The sequence below is a fragment of the Bubalus kerabau genome, chromosome 1 (assembly GCF_029407905.1).
Source record: "Bubalus kerabau isolate K-KA32 ecotype Philippines breed swamp buffalo chromosome 1, PCC_UOA_SB_1v2, whole genome shotgun sequence".
NCBI lineage: Eukaryota > Metazoa > Chordata > Mammalia > Artiodactyla > Bovidae > Bubalus > Bubalus kerabau.
The window spans coordinates 207437471-207465352 of NC_073624.1; the positions used below are offsets into that span (position 1 = coordinate 207437471).

Consider the following 27882-nt stretch of genomic DNA (forward strand, 5'->3'; position numbering starts at 1 on the left):
GTTTTCTGAATGTTGAGCTTTAAGCCAACTTTTTCACTCTCCTCTTTCACTTTCATGAAGAGGCTTTTCTCCGAGGAATTCCCTAAAGTTATTGAGTTGGCCGAAGAGTTCCTATGGTTTTAAAGTAAAAATAAGACACATTTTCACCAAGAATTATTGAACAACACATTTACCGTTTTGTTCTACTTCGTTCTGACATTTTTCAGGCAACTTTAGAATTCTGCCTTCCCAAACTTTTTATCTTTTTGAGCAAAGAACTGTACCAGGTACCTTTTACAGACTTCCAGAGAATTGAAATTTTTTCCATTAGGAGAATTTTGTAAAGACTGAAATAAATGGAAATCCAAAGGTGCCTTGTTGGGTGAATACAGTGGATGAATCAGAACTTCCGAGCTAAGCTGTAACAGTTTTTGTCTGGTTATCAAAGAAACATGCAATGTGGTCTTGCTTTTATCCTGATGGAAGATAACGTGGTTTCTGTTGACTAGTTCTGGTTATTTTTTGTCAAGCGCTGCTTTCAGTTGGTCCAACTGGGGGTAGTACCTGTTGGAATTAATTGTTTTGTTTGCCAGAATTAGCTTATAATAGAGGATCCCCTTGCAATAGCACAATATACACAACATCACCTTCTTCGGACGAAGACTGGTCTTTGGTGTGGTTGGTGGGGGTTCATTTCACTTGTTCTATGATCTTTTCTGTTCCACAGTATTATATATTATCCACTTTTCATCATGTCAGCTGTTTCCTGCATGGTCTAATGTTGACTGTTCTTGATTGTTGACAAATCTGTCTGACACTGTTTCCACTGTTTCCCCATCTATTTCCCATGAAGTGTTGGGACCGGATGCCATGATCTTCGTTTTCTGAATGTTGAGCTTTAAGCCAGCTTTTTCACTCTCCATTTTCACTTTCATCAAGAGGCTTTTTAGTTCCTCTTCACTTTCTGCCATAAGGGTGTGGTGTCATCTGCATATCTGAGGTTATTGATATTTCTCCCGGCAATCTTGATTCCAGCTTGTGTTTCTTCCAGCCCAGCGTTTCTAATGATGTACTCTGCGTATAAGTTAAATAAGCAGGGTGACAATATACAGCCTTGACGTACTCCTTTTCCTATTTGGAACCAGTCTTTTGTTCCATGTCCAGTTCTAACTGTTGCTTCCTGACCTGCATACAAATTTCTCAAGAGGCAGAGTTGCATTTTTACCTTTCTTTAAATAATAAAACAGAATGTGCCAAAAGTGTTGCTCTTTTCTTTCCATCTTCAATATTAAAATTGCTACACAGCAATTCACCAATCTTGATAAGTTTTTTTTTTAAATGCATGGTGATATGACAGCTATCACAATGCAGTGTAACAGAACTGTTTTGAAGGAAGTTAAGGACAACTAAGCACTACTAGAGCCATTTTATGGGAAAAACTGAATGAACCTTTTGGCCAACCCAATAGTTGTTCTAGATGGGGGAATATTTGGATTTCTAAAATGGTTAGGGGGTTACGATATATTTAAATAGTGTGGAAAATTTATATGTAAAGTGTAAAATCTTATGTAAAGAAAATTCTGGTTTATCTTCAGTGAATAGATTAATGCAGTGTTAAAAGCATTTTTATTGGAGTTAGTTGAATCCTTGCATTGATATTTTAGTAATAGTTCTGTGAACCTGGGTAAATGAATTAATTTCTGCCTCAGTTTTTGCATGCATGATATGGAGAAAAACACCCTTCTACCCTGTTCTTGGAAGCTTCTGTGACATCAGAAATAATTAAATGTTCAGCAAAGTGTCTGATTTTTTATTGTGCTTAAATGTACCTGGCTAGATTGTTATACTTAGTACAGTTGTTTTCCTTAGCAGTTACTCGATGTGTGATGTGGTTGGGATGCACTTTAACCCTCTTAAAGTACATCTTTAGTTAGTGTGCAGGCTTCTCTTGTTGGGGAGCATGGGCTCTAGAGCTTGCAGACTCAGTTGTGGCATTCAGGTTTAGTTGTCCCGAGGCATGTGGGACTTAAGTTCCCCAACCAGGGATCAAATCTGTGCCCTCTGCAGTGGAAGTGGGAAGTGGGGACTCTTAACCACTGGACCTCCAGGGGAGTCCAATGGAGTTTTATACTTGTTCAAGACCAAATTCCAGATTTTATTTCCCCAAACCTGCTTTTCTTGTAGTCTTCTCCATTTTAATAAATGGGAACTCCATCTTTGCAGTATTTAAGGCATAAAGGAGTGATCCTTGAGTTCTCTGTTTTAGCATACACATCCAGTCTATCAGCAAGCCCCCTGCCATCCCAGCTAGGTTCACATAACTGTTAAATCACAAGCCCCTTTAAAAGCGAAAGATGGGGGAGGGGTATGATTAGTTGTTGCAAACTTATTGGTGTTAGATCTTTTGTTCTTGAGGTCAGGTGATGGTCAGATAACAGGGTTCCTATAAATCTCTACCAAATGAATGTTATTCTCTGTCTTTACAAGAAAGGGCAAGGTACCAAGGCACTACTTTTACTCTCCAAGGTCTCAGTTCAGTTCAGTTCAGTTCAGTTGCTCAGTTGTGTCCGACTCTTTGTTACCCCATGGACTGCTGCACACCAGGCCTCCCTGTCCATCACCAGCTCTCAGAGCCTGCTCAAACTAATGTCCATTGAGTTGGTGATGCCATCCAACCATCTCATCCTCTCTCGTCCCCTTCTCCTCCTGCCTTCAATCTTTCCCAGCATCAGGGTCTTTTCTAATGAGTCAGTTTTTCTCATCAGGTGGCCAAAGTATTGGAGTTTCAGCTTCAACGTCGGTCCTTCCATTGAATGTTCAGGACTATTTCCAGTCCTGACTAAGGAGTCAGAACTCAGTCGGCAGCTCCTTCAGGGCCAGGTTCCCACATCTTGCCCAGCTGTCATCACTGAGGGAGCCAGGCACCCAACCCAAATGGCCCTCAGTATCCTCAGGCCACTGAAATAGGGGAGACCAGGTCTCACTGACTGCAGCCCAGACAAATGACAAGGATGGGGGAGAGGTTCACCACTTCCTCAAAGCCTGGGCCAAGGCTAGTGGAGGGCCTTAGTGAGGACTCTGAAGCCCTGAAGGACATAGTCCCCAGTCTGTTCCTTGGGGCCTCCAGCTCACCTGCTGGCTAGAGGCTAAGTTAGCTGGAGGCCCTTTAGGACAAGGCCTGAATCTGACTCTTACCTCACACTCTACCTGATGACCACCACACACCACTGACCCTTGGCTGAATCATTTCCCTGATGGTTCCTCATTGATGGTTGCTTGTGGGCAGAGCCCACTGAGACACCGACCAATGGCTGAGCAAGAACTGTTGCCTAGTAATAGGGTGCAGAATAATAAGGCACAGCACTGGCTGCCTGATAAGGGCTGTGCTCATACTGCTCTATTAACAACGTCTCTTGTGGAGCATGGGCTCTAGAGAGAGCTGGCTCAGTAGTTGTGATGCACGGGCTTATTTGTCACTTGGCATGTGGAATCTTCCCAGGCGAGGGGTCGAACCCGTGTCCTTTAAATGAGCAGGCGGATTCTTAACCACTGAACCACAGCCCCCCAATGGTATTTCTTATAGGGCAGATTTGGTAAGGAAGTCCCTTGAAATTTGGGGCTCCCCCAGTGGCTCAATCTTAAAGAATCTGCCGGCAATGCAGGAGAGTCAGGTGACAGGGGTTCTATCTCTGGGTCAGGAAGATCCCTTGGAGGAGAAAGTGGCAACTCATTCTGGTATTCTTGCTGGGAAATTCAGTAGACAGAGGGAGCCTCTTTTGCTACAGTTCGTGGGGTCACAAAGAATTGGACTTGACTGAGTGACTGAACAACAATAATAATATGCTTAAGTGTTCCTTCAATAATAAAGAATATCATGTTAGTTATTTTGGGGAATTAGCCAGACAGTAACTATTGAACACCCACTGTTTGCCAAGTACTGCTAGGGCTAAGTGTTGGACACAGATAGTGTGAGAGGTCTCCTTTTCGTTAAGGTGACTATAGTCTCTGAGGTCTACTACCTGTAGACTTAAAGATAAGCTTTGCTATTATCATGTTATAATGAAATCATATTGGAAAGTGCTTTATAAGCCACCCAACTTACAGAAATGTAAGATTATTTTTATTTTATTTACTAAAAAAATTCATATCATAAAGGAACAACAGTGTGTTTTATGTAATCTGTCACCTTAGGTGTCCTACTTGTAAAATACTGAAACTACCTACTTTTAGCATAAGAATAAAGGGATAGGTAGGAAAAAGTTGAAATTCAAAGGAAAATTTAGATAGCCCTGTATAATGTAATTCTTTAGAATAATACTTAAAATTTGGTATTTTGTAATATTTTTTTAGCTTTTTTTGGATTGTGCCCTGAGTCATGCGGGATTTTAGTTTTCAGGGATTGAACCCTTGCCCCTTGCAGTGGAAACACAAAATTTTAACCACTGGACCTCCAGGGAAGTCCCAAAACTTGGTATTTTAAATAAGTTACTAAACATATTTTTTTCTCCTTTTGGAATTGATAAAAGCAGTTGTTGTTACTGTTTAGTTGCTAAATCTTGTCTGACTTTTTAGAGCCTCTTGGACTCTAGCACATCAGGCTCCTCTGTCCATGGATTTCCCAGTCAAGAATACTGGAGTGTATTACCATTTCTTTCTCTAGGGGATCTTCCTGACAGGGATTGAAACCCATGTCTCCTGCATTGGTAGGTGGATTCATTACCACTTAACCACCAGGGAAACCTGGTAGAAGCAGTAGGAGACTGCTAACAGGTCTTTGGAATATGATTTTTACTTGTTTATAAACCAGAGGATTATGTATGTATAGTCTGTTTGAGTTGAAGTTGTTCTCAAAATGGATGGTTTGAACTGCTGCTAAGTCACTTCAGTCGTGTCCAACTCTGTGCAACCCCATAGACAGCAGCCCACCAGGCTCCCCCATCCCTGGGATTCTCCAGTCAAGAACACGAGTGGGTTGCCATTTCCTTCTCCAATGCATGAAAGTGAAAAGTGAAAGTGAAGTTGCTCAGTCATGTCCGACTCTGTGCGACCCCATGGAATGCTGCCTACCAGGCTCCTCCGTCCATGGGATTTTTCAGGCAAGAGTACTGGAGTGGGGTGCCATTGCCTTCTCCGAAATCAGTTTTTAGATATCAAATAATCAAGCATCTAAAGAGATGCATTTTGTCTTACACATTGCTATTGTCTTCTAATGTGAGTTTAATTTTATGCAGTTATTGTTACCTAAAATGACAACTGAGTCCTCTGATAATTGTCATGACAGTATTAGTTTCCCCCCACATTAAGACCTATATCCCTGTACATTCTTGTTTATTTCTCTAATTGTGGCAAGTGGGGCTCTTCTCTAGTTTGCGGTGCATGGACTTCTCACCGCAGTGGCTTCTCTTGTTGCGGAGCTCGGGCTCTAGAGTGCGCAGGCTCAGTAGTTGTGGTGCACAGGCTTGGTTGCCCTGAGGCAGGTGCAATCTTAGTTCCTGGACCAGGGTTCAAGCCAGTGTCCTTTATTTTGGCAGGTTAAGCACACTGGACTAGCAAGGAAGTCCTCACTGTACATTCTTAAAAAGTTATTTTAGAAGATATTGTTTGATATACCAATATACAATACTAATGGGTTGTATATTTTAAATTTGTTAAGAGGATAATCTCAGTTAAGTTTTTATTTTATTTTTTAATTAATTTACTTTTGGCTGTGCTGGGTCTTCGTTGCTGTGTGGACTTTTCTCTAGCTGTGGAAGTGGGGGCTACTTTCCAGTTGTAGCTTGCTGGCTTCTCACTGCAGTACCCCTCACGTTGCAGAGCACAGGCTCTAGGGAAAACAGGCTTCCATAGTTGCACCCCGGGGGCTTCTGTAGTTGTGGCTCCTGGGCTCTAGAGCACAGGCTCAACAGTTGTGGTGAACAGGCTTAGTTTCTCCTCACCATGTGGGATTTTCCTGGATTGGGGATCAAATCCTTGTCCCCTGCATTGGCAGGCGGATTCTTTACCACTGAGTCACCAGAGAGGCCAAGTTATCCTTACTACAAAATTTTTATTAATTAAAGGGAGGAAAGATACTGTTGTAGTATGATTTGGTTGATGTATAGTTTACTTCGTATGCCTGGGAAGAATCTGGTATCTAAGGGTTATCTACTCTGGGGTAGCATTCAGGTAGAACACAACTTTGCCTGTACCACCTGAGCTTGTTTCATCTTAGAAAACCATTATAGGTCTGGTTTGGACCTCTTGATGGAAATTCAAGGGAAAGTGAAAGTTTTGGAGTTTAGAAGTCCAGTAGTTATTGGTAAGGGGTGGTTCCTTCTGAGGGCAGTGAGAATCTGTCCCATGCCTTTCTTAATGTCTGGTGGCCTCTGTCGAACCTTGGTTTGTAGAGAGCATTCTCCCTGTGCCTTCACATCACTTCCTTATATTTTAGGTTTTTGTTTAGCCACTAAATTTGTGTCCAACTCTTTGAGAATCCATGGACTATAGCTGCTAGGCTCCTTTTCCATGGGATTTCCCAGGGAAGAATACTGGAGTGGGTTGCCATTTCCTTCTTCAGGGGATCTTCCCGACCCAGGGATCAAACCCATGACTGCTGCTTAGTAGACAGATTCTTTACCGTTGAGCCACTTGAGCTGTTCTGAAATAATGCCTGTCCTCCATTCTCAGCTTAGATGACACTCCTTCACTCTAGTCTTTGCTGCTCTTGTCCAGGAATTTTGGAGTCAGGAATTCATGTTTGTGTTTCTTGTTTTGCTTTGTATGTAGGTTTTTAGTTGAATTATGGGCTTTTACAAGGAGTTGTTCCAGAGTCTTTCTATCTGAGGTGGTATTTTTAAGCACCTGAGGAGTCATATCCCTTTCCCCCTTTAATTTTCCTTTGTCCTTATTTTCTCTATTTTCATGCTTGGAAGCCTGTTTTTGGTCTGAAATTCTTGCCCCTTTCTAATTTTTTATATATTGAGGTCACTTATAGGGATTTCCCTGACAGTCCAGTGGTTAAGAATCTGCTTTCCAATTCAGGGGAATCATGTGCCATCCCAGTCTGGGAACTAAGATCCCATATTTCTTGGATGGGCTAAGATCATGTGCTGTGATGGAGATATTGCAGCTTACCCAAAATAACTAAAAACAATTTTTTTTTTTAATTTAAAAAGATCACTAGTATTTGGATGTTGTTGTTCTTTACTAATATGTATTTGTATAGGCATTTTTTCCCAGTAGGTTATCATATTGTTTTTTTTTTCTTGGTTGTCCTGGTAAATGAATTAAATAATGAGAAAATTAATGTTTCAAGTTTATGAAAATCTTCACCCATGATACCTTTAGTTTAATGAAACTATTTTTTGTGTTTCTCAGCGACTTTTTTTTTCATCATTGTAGTTCAGGCATAATTTCTAAATAGTTGATATAACTTATGTAAGGCTTGTATTACACTTTCAGTATCCCTTAACTTCATCTGCACTTTGCGTATTTCATTGTTTTCTGCATAATTTGTTTAATAGGCCTCTTGTTGGTTGTTAACTTTTTAAAAAAATTGAAGTACATTTGATTTACAATATTGCATTAGTTTCTGGCGTAAAGCAAAGTGATTCAGTTATACTCATTCTCCTTTCAGATTCTTTTCCATTTTAGTTTGTTATAATGTATTGGATATAGTTCCCTTTGCTTTATACTGGAACCTTGTTTATCTACGTTTTATATATAGTAGTTTGTATTTGCTAATCCCAAACGCTCTAATTTATCAACCCCCCTTTCCCCCTTTCAGTTCAGTTCAGTCGCTCAGTCGTGTCCAACTCTTTGCAACCCCATGAATCGCAGCACACCAGGCCTCCCTGTCCATCACCAACTCCCGGAGTTCACTCAGACTCAAGTTCATCGAGTCAGTGATGCCATCCAGCCATCTCATCCTCTGTCATCCCCTTCTTCTCCTGCCCCCAATCCCTCCCAGCATCAGAGTCTTTTCCAATGAGTCAGCTCTTCGCATGAGGTGGCCAAAGTACTGGAGTTTCAGCTTTAGCATCATTCCTTCCAAAGAAATCCCAGGGCTGATCTACTTCAGAATGGACTGGTTGGATTTCCTTGCAGTCCAGGGGACTCTCAAGAGTCTTCTCCAACACCACAGTTCAAAAGCATCAATTCTTCGGCGCTCAGCTTTCTTCACAGTCCAACTCTCACATTCCTTAGTCCTGACCACAGGAAAAACCATAGCCTTGACTAGACGGACCTTTGTTGTCAAAGTAATAGCTCTGCTTTTCAATATGCTATCTAGGTTGGTCATAACTTTTCTTCCAAGGAGTAAGCGTCTTTTAATTTCATGGCTGCAGTCACCATCTGCAGTGATTTTGGAGCCCCCCAAAATAAAGTCTGACACTGTTTCCACAGTTTCTCCATCTATTTCCCATGAAGTGATGGGACCAGATGCCATGATCTTCGTTTTCTGAATGTTGAGCTTTAAGCCAACTTTTTCACTCTCCACTTTCACTTTCATCAAGAGGCTTTTTAGTTCCCCTTCACTTTCTGCCATAAAGGTGATGTCATCTGCATATCTGAGGTTATTGATATTTCTCCCGGCAATCTTGATTCCAGCTTGTGCTTCTTCCAGCCCAGCGTTTCTCATGATGTACTCTGCATATAAGTTAAATAAGCAGGGTGACAATATATAACCTTGATGTACTCCTTTTCCCCTCTAGTAACCATAAATTCATACTCTGTTAAGTCTGATTCTGTTTTGTAAATAAGTTCATTTGTAACATTTTAGATTCCATATATAAGTGATATCATATGTTGTTTGTCTTTCTTAGTCCAGTTTACTTCACTTAGTGTTAAAGTCTCTAGTTCTATCCATGTTCCAGCAAAGAGCATTACTTCATCCTTTTTATGACTGTGTAGAAATTCTATTGTGCTTCCGTGATATCTCAGATGGTAAAGAATCTGCCAATCTGCCTGCAATTTGGGAGACTTGGCTTCAGTCCCTGCATTGGGAAGATCCCTTAGAGAAGGGAATAGCTACCCACTCAAGTACTCTTGCCTGGGAAATCCCATGGACAGAGGACCCTGACGAGCTACTGTCCATGGGGTTGCAAGGAGTCGGACACAACTGAGCAACTAACACTTTCACTTTCAGAATTCCATTGTATATGAATACTGCATCTTTATCCATTCATCTGTTGATGGACATTCAGGTTGCTTTCATGTCTTGGTTATTGTAAATAGTGCTGCTGTGAACATGAGGTGCATATATCTTTCCAATTGGAATTTTCTCTGGATAACGCCCAGGAGGTAGATTGTTGGATCATATGGCAGCTCTACTTTTAGTTTTTGAGAAACCTCTGTAGTGTTTTCCAGTTTTCACTTTTCTGCACACCTCTCCAGCATTTATTATTTGTAGATATATATATTTTTTCAATGATGGCCATTCTGATCAGCATTAGGTGGTACTTTGTTATAGCTTTGCATATTTGATTTGCATTCCTCTAATAACTAGCAGTGTTGAGCATTTTTTCATGTGCCTGTTGGCCTGCTGTATATCTTCTTTGGAGAAATATCTGTCTAGATCTTCTGTCTTCCTTTTAAACATTAATTTGGCTGTGTGGGATCTTATTTGCAGTATGTGGGATCTTTAGTTGCGGCATGTGGGATTTGTGAGCAGGGGCTGCTCTTCATTATGATGCATGGGTTTCTCGTGGTGGCTTCTCTTGTTGTGGAGCACAGGCTCTTGGTGTACAAGCTTCAGTAGTTATGGCCTGTGGGCTTTATGAGTTGTGGTACTCTGGACTCTGGCTCAGTAGTTGGGGCTCGCAGACTTAGTTGCTTCACGGCATGTGGAATCTTCCTGGCCTAGAGAGACCGAACCTATGTCCCCTGCATTCACAGGTGCGTTCTTAACCATGGGACCAGCAAGAAAGACCAGATTTGTTTTTCTGTCCCATCTTGGTATCATGGTTTTAAAGTTTTGAAGCCATTGCTAGCTTTGAAGTAATTTTTTTCCCCCCTGATAACTTACAGAATGATAATAGGCAAAAATGGCGCCTTTGCATGGTGCTTTTGAAAAAGTTTTTTTAAAAAAACATTGTAGCTTCTGTCTGTGTTCCTAGTAACTGTATATACATGAAGAACTAATGACACTGTTTTTAAAAAATTTATTAAGCACCTACTATCTGACAGACACACTAGGCATTAGTATTATTTTTAACTATTTTACTTTTGGCTGTGCTGGGTTTTGATTGCTGTGCAGACTTTTCTCTAGTTGTGGAGAGCAGGAGCTACTCTGTAGTTGAAGTGTGTGGGCTTCTCATTGTGGTGGCTTCACTTGTTGCAAAACACAGGCTTGATGAGTGGGCTTCAGTAGTTGTGACACATGGGCTCAGTAGTCAAGGCTCCTGAGCTCTGGAGCACAGGCCCAGTAGTTGTGGTGCACAGGCTTCAGTTGTTCCTTCTCATGTGGGATCTTCCTGGACCAAGTATTGAATGCATGTCTCCTGCCTTGGCAGGTGGATTCTTTGCCACTGAGCCACCAGGGATGCCTGAGACTATTTTTAGTAAGTGTATTCTGTGAGAATTACCTTTCTCTGAATGCAGTCTTAAAGTTGAATGGTAACTTACAAATCATGGAATTGAGCCTAGTACTTTGGTATCCTTGAGCCCCAGATATTACTGATCATTATTTTATTTGAATGATTTCACTCATTTCATTCACAAATATTTCATTTAATTCCTATTTATTTATTTGGTTGTGCTGGGTCTTAGTTGCAGCATCTGAACTCTTAGTTGTAGCGCATGAGATCTAGTTCCCTTACCAGAGGTCAGACTCAGGCCCCTTGCATTGAGAGTGAGAGTCTTAGTTATTGGACCACCAGGGAAGACCCTATTCAGCATATTCTTTATTGAACACTCAATATATTTCAGGTGGGTACTTCTGTAGGCAGTAAGCAGGGACAATCCGGTCTGAAACAGGAACTCATCAAGCCTCTTTTGAGACTTGGAATTTATGGAAAGTCATATTGTTTGTTTGCCTTCTTGGAGTAAATGTATAGATCATTTGTCCAAGTACCTTAGGTGCTATTTTTAGCTACCTAGAAACAGTTTGGCATATGTGCCACTACTTTGTGTGGTTTATCAGGTGGGAAGCTCAGTTCTATTAAACACAAAGTCATCTTTCTCTCAGGGCAGGAGACCTGTACTGTTGATGGGATGTTAAAGACGTTGTTGTTGTTCATTCACCAAGTTGTGTCTGAGTTCTTTGTGACCCCATGAACTGTAGCACTCCAGGCATCCCTGTCTTTCACTATCTCCCAGAGTTTGCTCAAACTCATGTGCATTGAGTCAGTGATGCCATCCAACCATCTTATCCTTTTTCGATCCCTTCTCCTCCTGACTCATTGGAAAAGACCTTGATGCTGGGAAAGATTAAGGGCTTTTCCAGTGAGTTGGTTCTTTGCATCAGATGGCCAAAGTATTGGAGCTTCAGCATCTGTCCTTCCAGTGAATATTCAAGGTTGATTTCCTTTAGAGTTGATTGGTTTGATCTCTTTGCAGTCCAGGGGACTCAAGAGTCTTCTCAAGCACCACAATTTGAAAGCATTGTTTTTTTGTGTTTTTTTTTTTGGTGTTCAGCCTTCTTTATGGTCCAACTCTCATATCTGTACATGACTACAGGAGACACCATAGCTTTGACTATACAGACCTTTGTTGGCAAAGTGATGTCTCTTTTTAATACGTTGTCTAGGTTTGTCATCGGAGAAGGCAATGACAACCCACTCCAGTACTCTTGTCTGGAAAATCCCATGGACGGAGGAGCCTGGTAGGCCGCGGTCCATGGGGTTGCTAAGAGTTGGACACGACTGAGCGACTTCACTTTCACTTTTCACTTTCATGCATTAGAGAAGGAAATGGCAACCCACTCCAGTATTCTTGCCTGGAGAATCCCAGGGACGGGGGAGCCTGGTGGGCTGCCGTCTATGGGGTTGCACAGAGTCGGACACAACTGAAGTGACTTAGCAGTTAGCAGGTTTGTCATAGCTTTTCTTCCAAGCCACAAGCATCTTTTAATTTCATGGCTGTAGTCACCATCCACGGTGATTTTGGAGCCCAAGAAACTAAAATCTGTCAGTGTTTCCATTTTTTTCCCACTTATTGGCCATGAAGTGATGGGACCTGATACCATGATCTTCTTTGAATGTTGAGTTTTAAGCCACCTTTTTCACTCTTTCTTCTTCATCAAGAGCCTTTTTAAGTTCCTCTTTGCTTTCTGCCATTAAAATGATATCATCTGCATATCTGATGTTGTTGATATTTTTCCTGGCAATCTTGATTCCAACTTGAGCTTCATCCAGCCCAGCATTTTACATGGTGTACTCTGCATGTAAGTTAAATAAACAGGGTGACATTATGCAGTCTTGACATACTCCTGTTGTTCCATGTCTGGTTCTAACTATTGTTTCTTGACCTACATACATATTTCATAGGAGGCAGGTAAGGTGGTTTGGTATTCACATCTCTTTAAGAATTTTCCAGTTTGGGCTTTCTCTAATTGCAGTGAGCAGGAGCAGCTCTTCCTTTGCTTTGCATAGGCTTCTCATTGCAGTGGCATCTCTTGCTGCAGAGCACAGGCTGTAGGCATGTGAGTTTCAGTAGTTGTGGTACTTGGGCTCAGTAGTTCTGTTACATGGGCTTAGTTGCTCCTTGGCTTGTGGGATTTTTCTGGACTGGGGATTGAACCCATATGCCCTGCAATGACTGGAGAATTCTTAACCACTCGCCCTTTATTGTTAATTAATTAACAGAAATGTCTATGTTTGAGAAGAGAATATCACCTGCCCAAGGGACCACAGTATCCTCCCCACCCTCCAGTTTTATTGAGATGTAGTTGGCATGTAACACTGTAATGGGATCAGAGTCTCTTGATATTGTTAACATTTTTCTTGGGCTCCCTGCTTCCACCCTGTGTTGTATTGTGATCCAAGGACTAAGGCAAAGATATCTTTTCCTTGGGATGATTCTGTTTCTCTGTTACTCAGTTTTTAGTTTTTTAGAATTTAAAATACTTATTTTCCTAGAATGCAGGTAGATTGCTTATGTCAAGCAAATATAAATTGAGAGCTACTACCAACTGGAATATGTTATAAACAGTTAAGACAAAATAATTTAGTTCTACTTATTTTGTAATTGTTGTTAAGGTGGAGTGTTTTCATTTAGTATTCTTTAGGTCATTTTGTCTCAGAAGGCATGTGGGAAGGTAATGTTTTAAACACTTGTTTTAAAAACTGTTGATTTTTATTGATGCTCCATGTTTTGTCTGTCTAAAGTGTCATCCCAAGAAAAAGGCTACGCCACTGAAGTATGAAGTTGGAGATCTCATCTGGGCAAAATTCAAGAGACGCCCATGGTGGCCCTGCAGGATTTGTTCTGATCCGTTGATTAATACACACTCAAAAATGAAAGGTAAAACTTGCAGCTGATTATATATATATAGTGTGGAATTACAAACTTGCAGTTGCCTTTAGTAACAATTTATATTTACTTTTGATCAGTTCAGTAGTGCATAGTTATGTATTTTAACCTCTTTTGGATTTCTTTTAAAAAGGTTTGTTTTATTTTACTCTATGATTTTAAAAATTCTCATTTAGTCTATCTGTAGATGCCAGAAAAATGTTAGGCTTTATTGTGTAAAGTTTATATTATTCAGAATCATTTTTCAGTATATTTATGTTTTTCTACTTCAGTCTTCAGATTTGTGTCATTTGTTAGTTTTAAAGCTGAAATAATTACAAAGAATGCTTATAAATTATCTTGAATTTTAAAATCTTGATTTAAAATATTTTCTTCAGTTACTGTTGTTTGTTACTTGATTATTCTGTTTGTATCTTAATGTCTTAACTTCTCCCTGTTTCCTATTAAGATATTCTGTGATTTTATTGTAGTTTTAATGTATATATTTTGGTTTTTGACTAAGTTACTAACACATATGGGGCTTCCCTGGTTGCTCAGCTGGTAAAGAATCAGCCTGCAATGCGGGAGACTTGGGTTTGATCCCTGGGCTGGGAAGAGTCCTTGGAGAAGGGAACGGCTACCCACTCCAGTATTCTGGCTGGAGAATTCCCTGGACTGTATAGTCCATGGGGTTGCAAAGAGTCACACGCTACTGAGAGATTTTCACTTGCACCTTTTTCACTAACATATGCACAAGGTTTAAAAAAAAAATCTCTGATCTGTCCGATTCTTTACCTCTTTTCAGAGAGTAGCCAATTGTTATTAATGTTTCTTTCTAAACTTGCTTTATGTAAATACAACTATGTATTCTCATCTTCCTATCCTCCTTTTATTTAACATAAAAGTAGCATATTGTAGGTACAGTTTTTTCACCTGTTTGACTTCTTGGAGATTATAACCATTCCCTGTTGATGGATGTTTAGGTTGTTTTTAATCTTGGGTTGAAAATATTATACATATACATACACACGTGTTTGTGTGCATACAAAACTGTTATAAACAATAACTGTATTTAATGCTTATTTATCTGTAGGATGATTTACCACAAGTGGTATGCTGGATTTTATTTTATATTTTGAATACTAGTATTGAAGTACCCAAATACTTTTATAGCTCACTGTTTAAAGAAAATGATACCTAACTTTGTGACCTCCTTGGACATTTAAGTTCTTCTGTAGAAAATTCTTTTAGTCCCTCTGGCCTTCTGTGCCTGTGAGATTGCTGGTTTCTTACTCATTGTGGTGTCCTTTATGTGCACTAGTTGGGTCGATGCCATTTGTTCAACAAGTAATCAGTGTGTTCTAGAAGTACTGTGCTAGGTATTGGGATCTAGTCATCGGCAACGCATTTTGCTTGCCCTTATGTATAATTAGAGTCCAGTTGAAAAGAGAAGGCACCACCAAATAGACGAAATAACTAATTACTTAACAGAGAGGTGTGTTCAAGGAAAAATACTATGATGTGAAGTGATGTTGGTGATGATGTGAAGGTACCTAACCTGAACTTTTGGAGCAGGGGTAGTCAGGGCCAGTGGTGCAGGGTTGTCGGGGCCAGTGTTGCTGTAAAGTTATGTTTGATCTGAGATGTGATAGGGCAAGTAGAAAAGAAGGTTCCAAGCACAGAAAGTAGTATATGTTCTGCTCCTGTGAGGGCTGCAGCCCATAGAGTTATGGAATGTGGTACAGCATGAGGCTGGAGAAATAGATGTGATTCAGATCATGTAGCATTTTGTAGACTTCATTAATATTTTGTATTTTTTCCTAAGAACAGTACCATTAACATGCTGTGAGCAGAGGGAGATGTGATCTGATCTATATATTTTCAAGTTCACTTAGTGCAGTGTGGAAAATGATTTGGAGGGGGCACAGATAAATCGGAGGAGATGATTAAATGGGTTTTCACAGTGATTATGTCAAGATTATAGTGGTGAAGAGGAAATGAAGACTACTTAGGAAGTAAAATGTGTATGATTTGTTAATAGATGGATAATGGGAAATGAGGGAGAATGAAGGCTAAGGTTTCTGTATCTCAGGATGGTCCCCAAGTTTTTAGCTATACCAGCATGTAAAAATGTTGCCATTTCCTGAGAGCACTGGAACATCTACAACTTGAAGGTGACATCTTCTTGTTAATATTATTTGAAGCCATGAGGAAAGCATGGATGAGTTGGCCTTGGGAGAAGATAATATGGTGAGGAAAAAAGGTGGCTCTGAGGAAGCCAGCATTTGAGGTCTGTGTGGAGGAGACTGAGTGTGCAAAAGAGATAGAAAAAAAATCAGAGATAAAAGGGAAACACCAGAAGCATATGGTATTGGTGACTAGATTTGTTTTATAAAGCAAGTGTGGTCAGTTTGGTTGAAGGGTGCCTAGAGATGAGATAAAAAGTCCATTAGGTATAAGAAGCTGGAGATCACTGGTAATCTTTTTTGATGGTACAGTTGTGGCTGAAGTGTGTGTGTGTATGTGTGTGTTGGTAAGGGAAAGAATTCTTAGTATTCTATGTATTTATTGTTGGTAGTCAATCTCTCCTAGTTTCTGTTCTCCATATGAACTGATGCATCAGTAATTTGTTATTTTTCATCATCTTGAGGAAATACCACCTGGAACTTTTTCTGCCCCTTCAGTCGACATGAGTTACCTTCTGTGCCTGGTGAAGAGCTATCATCTTGGAGATTGCCCTCAATACTCTTGTGTCAAATTTCATCTCTTCCTTGTTTTTGATTTGCTTACTATTATATAAAATACATAGTAAGCCCTTAAGTAGTTTCCTGTAAAGAAAGCACGAAGGTAAAGTTTTTTGAGACCTTTGAGATCTGGACATATTTCTGTTCTTTTCCTGTACTTGTTTGGTAGTTGAGCTGTATAAAATAACTAGGCTGGAAATAATTTTTGTTCACAGTTCTTTGAAGGCATTGTTCCATTGTCTTTTAGCTTCCAGAGTTTTCTATTAAATCTGAGATTGTTTTGATTTATGATCTTTTGTATGTGATTTTTGTCCTTTACTCTGAAAGCTTGTAGTCTCTTCTGTTCTGATAGTTCATAGACTATACCTTGCTGTGAGTCTGTTTTCATTCTTTGTAATGGGTACTTAGTGGGCCCCTTTTGATCTACAAGGTTAGTTTTCTTTAGTTCTGGAACATTTTCTTGAATTTTTTCATTGATTGTTTCCTTCCTTTATTTTCCTGTAAGTCTTATTCACATGTTGACTTTTCTGCATTGAACTAATTTTTTTTTTTTTTTTGGTTGAATTTTTGTTGTTTTGCTCTACTTCATGGGGTAGAGCACACATGAGTGTGTTGATGTAGTTGGTTCTTGGATTTGCTCACTTTTTGTTTTTTTAAAAGAAATTTCCTTTTTTAAAATTAATTAATTGATGTGCTGTGTCTTTGTTGCTGTGCATGAGCTTTCTTTAGTTTTGAGTGGGTGCTTCTCATTTCTGTGGCTTCTCTTGTTGCAGAGCATGAGTTCTAGGGCACACCGGCTTTAGAGACAGGTTTAGTTGCTCCATGGCATGTGGAATCTTCCCAGACCAGAGATTGAACCTGTGGCCCCTTCATTGGCAGGCAGATTCTTAACCATTGGACTACCAGGGAAGTCCATGCTCACTGTTGATTGATAGATTTTAGTATCTCTTATGTAAGTTAACATAATCCTTATCCAGGTCTTTCCCAGCTTCCAAAACTGTGTAACATACCTGCATGCTAATAATTTATTCACTTGTTCCCTCTTATTCTCCTGTCCTTAATGAGTCTATCCTTGAACATCTCTTTATTGTAGTGTTAGTGGAGATTAGGAGATGGAGTGAATTTAGAAGTGCTTACTCAATTCTTCATCTTGACCTGGAAATACTCTCACTTCATCTTGAATAGACTTTCAGACAGTCTTGTTTTTATGTTTTTCTATATTTTATGCTTTTCTGTGCTTCCACTTCTGGAGTTCCCGTTGCAAAGCAATCTAGGGGTAAATGTAAATCAGATTACTTCTTAGCTTTTCTCAAGGCTGACCTCTCATTCATTAGGTTTAACTCTTGTCACCATCTGACTTTCAGCTTTGCCAAATTTTTATTGTTTCTTTTCCTGTATTTTATCTTTTGTATCTTTTTAAAAAATTTTTATTTGGAGGATAATTGCTTTACAATGTCGTGTTAGTTCCTGCTATACAGTAATGTGAATCAGCTATTAACTATACATACATCCCCTCCCTCTTGAGCCCCCCCCCCCACCCCCATTTGCTTTTATAAAAATTGCTCTTTGTTGTTCATTTGCTAAGTCATGTCTGACTCTTTCCGACCCCATGAACAGCAGCAGCATGCCAGGCTTCCCTGTCCTTAACTGTCTCCCAGAGTTTGTCTCCCACAGCTCAAACTCATGTCCATTGAGTCTGTGATGCCATCCAACCATCTCATCCTCTGTCCCCGCTTCTCCTCCTGCCTTCAATCTTTCCCAGCATCAGGGTCTTTTAAGTGAGTCAGCTCTTTGCATCAGGTGGCCAAGGTATTGGAGCTTGAGCATCAGTCCTTTCAGTGTATATTCAGGGTTGATTTCCTTTAGGATTGACTTGTTTGATCTCCCTGCAGTTCAAGGGACTCTCGAGTCTTTTCCAGTACCACAGTTTGAAAGCAGCAATTCTTTGATTCTCATCTCTCTACATCCTTAGCACCAATTGCTACCTGAGTTTGTTTGTTTGTTTTAAGTAAAACAATGTACATATATAACAGAATTTTATCATTTCATCCATTTTATAAGTTTATAGTTTAGTGGCATTAAGTACATTCACATTTTTGTGAAATTATTTGCACTGTCCATCTCTAGCACTTTTTCATATTCTTAAACTAAAACTCTACTAATATAACAAAACTTTCAGCCCTGGTAAATACTATTCTACTTTTTCTTATGAATTTGACTATTCTAGGTACTTCATATAAGTGGAATCATGCAGTGTTTGTCCATTTGTGTCTGGCTTATTTTATTTAACATAATGTTTGTAAGGTTCATCCTTACAAATAACACAAATGTTATTCATTTGTGAGGCTCAGTGATTTTCATTTATATATATATGCCTCATTTTGTTCATCTTTACATCCTTCAGTGGATATGAGGGTTGTTTTCTCATTTTGGTTATTGTGAATAATGCTTCTATGAACATTGGTGTTCAGCTATCTTCCCTATCTGACTTTTTATTAATATCTAGTCCTTTTCATTTGTTTTCTTAAACAAATCTTTCGAATTTTGTTTTCCCCCACTGCAGCCACCTAAGTTTATGTTCTGGTCATCTTGAGTATACACTAGTGGTGTGGCACCCCACTCCAGTACTCTTGCCTGGAAAATCCCATGGACGGAGGAGCCTGGTGGGCTGCAGTCCATGGGGTCGCTGAGAGTCGGACACGACTGAGCATCTTCACTTTCACTTTCATGCATTGGAGAAGGAAATGGCAACCCACTCCAGTGATCTTGCCTGGAGAATCCCAGGGACGGGGAGGCTGGTAGGCTGCCATCTATGGGGTCGCACAGAGTCGGACACGACTGAAGCGACTTAGCAGCAGCAGCAGTGGTAATTTCTGGTCTCCTGTGTCTCCTTTTTGTTTCCTCTTAAATGTAATATTCATTGGTCAAGGAGATTTATCTTTCTAAGGTACAGAACTGAACCTGTAGTTCCACCGTTTAAATGTAGTTCAGTGCTAATGGGATAATGGTCAGACTCTTAACATGGCATCCAACCTCTTCAGGTAGTTTCCCTTTCCTTCAACTTTTTGATTTAGTGTTCTGAGCTACTTATTGTTCCTAGCTGTTTCATTTGTTCTGTTCATTTATGTCTTTGAGGGTTCTGGGCCCTCTTATAGGAATTCTTCTCCCTTTAAAAATTTTCTACTTGGGTGTCCCATTTGTCCTCCAATTAATGATTTTACTTAAAAAAAAAAAAAAAAAAAAAAAAAAGAATATTAACAACCTAAGTGTCCATCAGTAGATGAACAGATAAAGAAAATGTGGTATGTATACACAGTTTAATATTATTCAACCATTCCAGAGAAAGCACCCTTTCTATTTGTATCAGCATGAAAGTACCTGGCAGGCATTGTATTAAGTGAAGTACATCAGAGAAATATAAATACCGTATGAACTCCCTTATATGTGGAATCTAAAAAACCCAAAATCCAGAAAACGAAACCAAGTTCATAGATCCTGAGAATATGTTGCTCGCTGTCAGAGGCCCAGGGTTGGGTGGGTCAGGAATGGCAAAATGGGTGAAAGGGGGGTCAAAGTAGTAGTTATAAGAAAAATAAATAAGTCACATGGATGTAATATACAACGTGGCAACTGTAGTTGATACTGCATTGTATATTTGAAATTTGCTAAGAGAGTAGATATTAAAAGTTCTTATCACAAGAAAAAAATTTTTGTATTGATATAAATATCAAATCATTATGTTACATACTTGAAACTAATTATACCTTAATATTAAGAAATGCCATTGCCAATACATGCCATCAAATGATAAATTTGAGTGTATGCAATGTACTTGAAGATTAAAAAAAACAGTGTTCATGTTACATCAATTAGCATGCTGTTTTACTCTCTTTATACTGTGTATCTCGTACCTGTCCTGCAGTGAATTCTTTCCATTGTCTGTAACAGTGAGTGTTTTTGCCTCTCTATGGTGTTCTCTGCGTAGCAAGTGCTTTCAGTTCTCTGTATGGTGGCACATCATAAATGTTTGTAGTAATTGAGTTTACTTGTTTTTGGGAGAATGACTTTTCAAATTGACTTTAAGAATCTGTGTGTGTGTGTATGTGTACATGTAATCTTCCTTTATAGGTGGTTTCTGTTGAAGTGTTTACTAGATAGAGACTAAGGAGTTCATTGTTTTTTTTTTTTTTTTTTTTTTTTAATAGAACTTGTTTATAAAATGTACAATAAAACAAAATTTAACCAGGTTGTAATTCAGTGTGGGTTAAAGTGAATTTTTATATAAAACAATTTCCTTTTTTTAAATAGAGACAAATCATTTCACCTGTGTAGCCCTGGCTGTATTTCTTTTGTGACCTTATTTTTTTTTACTGGTATGAAAAATGATAAGAAAATAAATGTATAGAAGTACATATATTATGTAAATTAGATTGTAATCTTTTCTGGATGAGATTTGTATTGATTTTTGATAATTGCATGCATATAACTTTGGACAGCGAAGAAACTGTAGAATAACTGGATTTTTTTTCCCCAGCAGTTTTTAATTTATAATTTATTTATTAAGTTATTTATTTATTAATAATAGTTATTTACTTTTTTATTTCCTTTTCTTTATTTTTCAGAAATTTCTGTAGTTTGAATTATCAAGTCCCACTTTCTCTGCAAATCCAGTGTTTCATTCTGAATTTGTTCTCTCTGAAGTCGTTGAATTTATTATTGTCTGTAAAATGGAGGTTATACCACTTGATTTTTAGAGTTCATTGTGAAGAATACATGAAAAGCAGCTTGTCCAAAGTAGCTGTGCCATAAGTGTTAGCACATGATATGTGCAATAATGTTGAAACATGTCTTCCTCCTTATATTTTAGCATAATATTTTATGTTTGTTTAGTGGTTAGTTCTTGGTAATTGTCATTTTTACAATACTGCAACTTATTATATGCCCTTTGTGATTTCTGGTAATGAGGGTATAAAACTTCTGGTTTGGAATAGATAGCATATCACCAGAGCAAAACATTATATTGTTTCATTAACATCTTAACCATTTTCTTGTCACATAAATTGAAATTTTACTTTCTATCTGACCTACCTTAAAGTTTCTTTTTCTGTAGGTTTTTAGCTTGTTGTTTTTTATGTTACTTTTAAGTGACAAGAGGCTTCTTTGCAACTGCTGTGTTGCTGTTCCCTTGATGATGAGTAGTCTTTTTTTTTTTTTTTTTTTCTTTTTTAAGTAATGACATTGTGGTTTTTGTTTTTATCTAGTTTCTAACCGCAGGCCCTATCGACAGTACTACGTGGAGGCTTTTGGAGATCCTTCTGAGAGAGCCTGGGTGGCTGGAAAAGCAATCGTTATGTTCGAAGGCAGACATCAATTTGAAGAGCTACCTGTCCTTAGGAGAAGAGGGAAGCAGAAAGAGAAGGGATATAGGCATAAGGTATTTCTTTTTTTTTAAAGCGTCTCAGAGTATCTTCTTAGGTTAGAGAAGGAGGAATCCCCAGCCTTTCTGGGACCACTCTTAGGGAACATAATTTTTCCACAAGCCAAGGGGGAGGGTATGGTTTGGGGATGACTCTTGTAAGGAGCACGCAGTTCACAGTAGGGTTCTCACTCCTATGAGAATCTAATGCCACCGCTGATGGATGGGAGGCAGAGCTCAGGTGGTTTATGTTAGCCATGGGGGCTAACTCACCTGTCGCTCACTTTCTGCTGTGTGGCCCAGGTCCTAACAGGTCATGGACCAGTATCAGTCTGGGGGTTGGTTTATGGGATCAGCCAAAGGAAGAAATATAATTTTTGAAATATAAGTTGGTGAGAAAATTGTCAGAAAGCTTTTTTTTTTTTTTGGCAGGGATAAGATAGGGCTAACCTTCCAAATATTTCTACTCAATTTTTTTGAGAAGTGATTTCAGCTTACTTTTGCCATGTCACTTACATGTGATAGTACAAAATGGCACGACCAGTCATGTTTGGGTCTATCTAATTTAAGCAGAAAATGATCATCAAAATGAAATGTTCTTCTCCCTCTCTAGATTAATTATTTTTCTTAAAAATGACAAATATAAGGCTTTGAACATTCTTGTTTTGTTTGTATTTTGGTTTTCATGTGTGATTATCAATGCTTAAGATTATAGTTTCAAACCTTTTTATGTTTTAATAAAGAACATGATGTTTTTGTTTCATTTGCTTGATGCTGTGTTTTAGCTATTATAGTCCATTCTAAAAGGGGAAATAGTTTCTTTTAGATTTGTATTTCCTACTTTTAGACTATTATATAAAAATCATAATTTGGATAATTTTGAGTCAGTATGCAGTCCCTGCTATTTCCAACTGGAGTTTCTTCGTCTCTAAAACTAAGGTAGTAATATATGCCTTGTTGAACTCTCGTGAGGATTATCAATAAATACTTTGTATGTCACAGTATTCATGCTTTGAAACAACTAATGTGTGCTACTATTAGGATACAGGAGGCTAACTGCATCCTTTCTAATACTTTGGGTAGTTGGTGGTGGGGAGATATCAAAGTTTTTGTGTCAAGCCTTTTAAGTATGTGTATTAAACAAGCCCCCTTTCAAAAGAGTTTGCTTGGGCTTTCAGGTTCTGGAAAATTGATTTACTATGACCATAGCTAGACAATTAATGGCTATGTGTTTGTGTCTAAAGTAAATCAGATGATCTATATATTGCTTAATAAGAAGAGGCTACCTGTGTAGTGGCCTGAATTGTTACATGGTCAGCAGAACATCTCTTTCACAAGTATTAAAGTATTTGTGGACACTAAATGATAGTTAGAACCTTGACTAACATCTATTGTATGAGGCCAGGGAGGGAAATAAGAGTCTCGAGAATTAGATATATTTCACAGAGCCTCGATGTCCTTATGCTATGCTGCTGCTGCTGCTAAGTCGCTTCAGTCGTGTCCGACTCTATGCGACCCCATAGACGGCAGCCCACCAGGCTCCCCCGTCCCTGGGATTCTCCAGGCAAGAATACTGGAGTGGGTGCCATTTCCTTCTCCACCTTATGCTATGAGGATTCAAGAGCATGTGTAACTTGTTAAGCTATCCAGGGTGTACTGGTGTCTCTGCACTACATGATTAAGCCCAGGACACTGTTTGATTATAATCCAGATTGTGTGTAAAACGTATAGAAAATTCTTGATTAGTCAAGGGCCTGGTGATAACCTGAGTTTCAAATTTCAGGTCTTCTAGGGCAGATCTGACTTAACTCATTTCCAGTTCTAGTTTTTCCACATTCATCTTCTTTAGCCTTTTGTTTTCTCTTTTATGCAACTCAGCAAGTGCTTGGCCTTCATAATTCAGGAAGGAAATCTTTATGATTGGCAGAGTAAGTAGGAGTCATCTGGTTATTCCTTGACTTAGTAATATATTGTTGATTAGTAATGTAATGTCATAGTCTAATTTATGGTCCACTTTTTGTGCTTTTACTGGTAAGGAGAGTGGAGGGTTTCCAGGATCTCCAGTGATAGATCTTAGTGATAGAAGAAGTGTTGCGGAATCCCCATTACCTAAGGTCTGACTGGGCTGTGGGAGGTAACAGCCTGACAGTCCCATAAAAGAGCCTCAAAGAAATATAATAAGGCTTGAAAAGCTTCTGATTTGAGAGGTGTTCAGTGATCATTTCCCTGTTTCCTCTTCTATTTCTTAGATGAGTAATCATCTTTTTTTCTTTACATTTAAGGTTCCTCAGAAGATTTTGAGTAAATGGGAAGCCAGTGTTGGTCTTGCTGAGCAGTATGATATTCCCAAAGGGTCGAAGAACCGAAAGTGTGTCACCAGTTCAATCAAGTTGGACAGTGAGGAGGATATGCCATTTGAGGACTGTACAAATGATCCTGAATCAGAACATGACCTGTTGCTTAATGGCTGCTTGAAATCTCTGGCTTTTGACTCTGAACATTCTGCAGATGAGAAGGAAAAACCTTGTGCTAAGTCTCGAGCCAGAAAGAGCTCTGATAATCCAAAAAGGACTAGTGTGAAAAAGGGCCATATGCAATTTGAAACACATAAGGAAGAACGGAGGGGAAAGATTCCAGAAAACCTTGGCTTAAACTTTATTTCTGGGGATGTGTCTGATAAGCAGGCCTCGAATGAACTTTCCCGGATAGCGAACAGCCTCACAGGGCCCAGCACTGCTCCAGGAAGTTTCCTGTTTTCTTCTTGTGCAAAAAACACTGCAAAGAAAGAATTTGAGACTTCAAATTGTGACTCTTTACTGGGCTTGTCTGAGGGTGCCTTGATCTCTAAACGTTCTGGGGAGAAGAAGAAATTCCAGCGAGGTCTGATGTGTAGTTCGAAAGTACAGCTCTGCTATATTGGAGCAGGTGATGAAGAAAAACGAAGTGATTCCATTAGTATTTGTACCACTTCTGATGATGGAAGCAGTGATTTGGATCCTGTAGATCATAGTTCAGAGTCTGATAACAGTGTCCTTGAAATTACAGATGCTTTTGATAGATCAGAGAACTTGTTACCTGTGCAGAAAAATGAAAAGGTAAAGTATTCTAGGTATCCTGCCACAAACACTAAGGTAAAAGCAAAGCAGAAGTCTCTGATTACTAACTCACATACGGACCACCTAATAAATTGTACTAAGACAACAGAGCCTGGAACTGAGACGTCTCAGATTAATCTCTCTGATCTTAAAGTGTCAACTCTTGTCCGAAAACCCCAACCAGATTTTAGAAACGATGGATTTTCTCCAAAATTCAACACATCATCAAGCATTTCCAGTGAGAACTCAATAATAAAAGGTGGGGCTAAAAATCAAGCTCTGTTACATTCAAAAAGCAAACAGCCCAAAATTCGAAGTATCAAGTGCAAACATAAAGAAAACCCAGTTGTAGCAGAACCTCCAGTTGCAAATGAGGACTGCAGTTTGAAATGCTGCTCTTCTGATAACAAAGGCTCTCCTTTGGCCAGCATTTCTAAAAGCGGGAAAGTGGATGGACTGAAACTACTGAGCAACATGCATGAGAAAACCAGGGATTCGAGTGACATAGAAACAGCAGTGGTGAAACACGTTCTGTCAGAGTTGAAGGAGCTCTCTTACAGATCCTTAAGTGAAGATGTCAGTGACTCCGGAACGTCAAAGCCATCGAAACCATTACTTTTTTCTTCTGCCTCTGGTCAGAATCACATACCTATTGAACCAGACTACAAATTCAGTACATTACTAATGATGTTGAAAGATATGCATGATAGTAAGACCAAGGAGCAACGAATAATGACAGCTCAGAACTTGATCTCTTATCGGAGTCCTGGTCTTGGGGACTGTTCTACCAGTAGTCCTGTGTCAGCTCCTAAGGTCTTGGTTTCAGGAGGCTCCAATCACAGTTCAGAAAAAAGTGGAGATGGCACTCAGGATCCAGTCCACCCTGGCCCTGGTGGGGGCGACTCTGCACTGTCTGGGGAGCTGTCTACTTCCCTGCCTGGCTTGGGGTCTGATAAAAGAGACCTCCCTGCTTCTGGCAAAAATCGTTCAAACTGCGTTACTAGGCGCAACTGTGGTCGATCAAAGCCATCCAAATTTCGAGATGGTTTTTCAGCCCAGATGGGAAAGAACACAGTGAACCGTAAAGCCTTAAAAACAGAACGCAGAAGAAAACTGAATGAGCTTCCAGCTGTGACTCTTGAGGCTGCACTACAGGGAGACAGAGAGAGTAGGGGTTCAGAGAACAGCTCCTCCAGAGGTGAAGCAGAAGACCCTGGTAAAGAACCAACCCTTCATTTAATGGGCCATTTAACAAGTGAAGATGGTGCCCATTTTTCCAGTGTTAGTTTTGATAATAAAGTCAACCAGTCTGACCCTGAAAAAATTCCTGAAAAAGGCCCCTCTTTTGAAATCAGGAAAGTCCCAAAGCTGGACTCTGAAATGAACAGTGAGAATGATGAACCCAATAGTATAAATGAAGCAGTGCCTAAAAAGCGATGGCAACGTTTAAACCAAAGGCGCACTAAACCTCGTAAACGCACTAACAGATTTAAGGAAAAAGAAAACTCTGAGGGTGCCTTTGGGGTCTTGCTTTCTGCTGACCCTGTAAAGAAGGAAGACGAGTTCCCAGAGCAGAGACCTCCTGCTTCGACAAACAAACTAGAGGATGCACTGACAGATCCAAATCATGCCAACCACTTAGATTCAGCTGGACCGCGGTTGAATGTTTGTGATAAATCCAATGCTAGCAATGAGGAGATGGAAAAGGAGCCAGGAATTCCCAGTTTGACTCCTCAACCTGAGCTCCCCGAACCAGGTAAGGATTCCTAACTGTGAAAGAAAGGGACTAGATGAAGTGATGATAATAATACCCTACCAAGTGTGGTCTGTTTTCACGGAAGACCTAAGTGTAAATTGGGAGGGAAGGGTTAATTACTTGAAGTGAAAAAAGGGCTTTATGTAGAAGGGTCTGAATTTTGATGACCAGGTTTCCACATACTTTCAGAAGTTACATTTTACCAAGAAGCTCTTTTTTCTTTTGCTTTTAATAAGTATCAAGATCTGCTCCCCATTTCATACCTTTTTAAATCTATGAACTTTTGGAGATGCTGTATTTGAGAGATTCTGAGTGTAAGATTAAAATCTAGTTGTTAGTTTACAGAAAGCAAATAGATTTTATTGAATGTTAAGCTCTTACAGCTTAAGGAAGGCTCTCCTGTTATATAGACAAAGGGGATATGTTTTTGAAAAAATGTGACTGTTTTGTGGTACTTATTTGGAGAACTTAGATGTCTTGCATCCCTTCTGGAATGAAGTTTGAGAATAAATGTTTAAAAATCTGAAATGCCAGGGTATCCTACCTTAGCTGCAGAAGGAAAGCAGCATACATTTTTCAAAATATAAGTATTATGCATTGAGGATAAAACTGACTTTCCTTAAAAGATTTCTCCATGTAGATTCTGTTTTCTCACAGCTTTATTGAAATATAATTCACGTATCATAAAGTTCACCTTTTGAAAGTTGGTACTTCAGTGGTTTTTAGTATACTCAGAGACTTGTGCATCCATAAACATGATTAATTTTGGAACATTTGCATCACCCTAGAAAGAAATCTTGCAGCCTTTATCAGTCTCTCTTCATCTCGGCCCTGTCTATAGATTTGCTTGTTCTATACATTTCATATAAATAGAATCATATAATATGTGGTACTTTGGGGTTTTTTGCTTAGTGTTTATATCAGCACTTTATATTTATTATGGTAAAAAACACATGAATTTACCTTCTGAACAAGTTGAAAGTATATACTACAATCTTAACTGTATGCGCATTACTATACAGCCCCATTTATTAAGCATGCTGTACTTTTCCCCATTGTATGTATAGTCTTGTTCAGTCGCTAAATTGTGTCCAACTCTTGCAACCTCATGGACCTTGGCATGCCAGGCTCTTCTGACCTCTACCAGCTCCTGGCATTTGCTCAGATTCATGTCCATTGAGTTTGTAATGCTACCTAATCATCTTATTTTTTTTGTCACCCCCCTTTTCCTTTTGCCTTCAATCTTTCCGAGGATCAGGGTCTGTTTCCAGTGAGTTGGCTTTGCTTCAGGTGTCCAAAGTGTTGGAAATCCTTTGTCAGAGATAATTTGACATACGTTTAAGGGTTTATTTCTGTACTCTCTGTTCTGTTGATCTATATGTTTGTCTTTATGGTAATAACAAGTTTGTTTTGACTATTGTAGTTGTGTAGTATGTTTTGAAAACAATGTATGATCAGTCTTTG

General features: G+C 39.2%; 1 protein-coding gene across 27 annotated transcripts in view; it reads left to right on the forward strand.

Moving 5' to 3' along the window:
- The window catches only part of NSD1 (nuclear receptor binding SET domain protein 1), a 149251-nt gene that overhangs the window by 52287 nt on the left and 69082 nt on the right, over positions 1 to 27882 (forward strand). For all 27 annotated transcript variants that reach the window (XM_055551115.1, XM_055551084.1, XM_055551118.1 and 24 more), the window contains 3 exons: positions 13284 to 13419; positions 21413 to 21585; positions 23850 to 26418. In XM_055551115.1, coding sequence (XP_055407090.1) covers positions 13284 to 13419; positions 21413 to 21585; positions 23850 to 26418 — 2878 coding nt within the window. The remainder of the gene's footprint in view (positions 1 to 13283; positions 13420 to 21412; positions 21586 to 23849; positions 26419 to 27882) is intronic.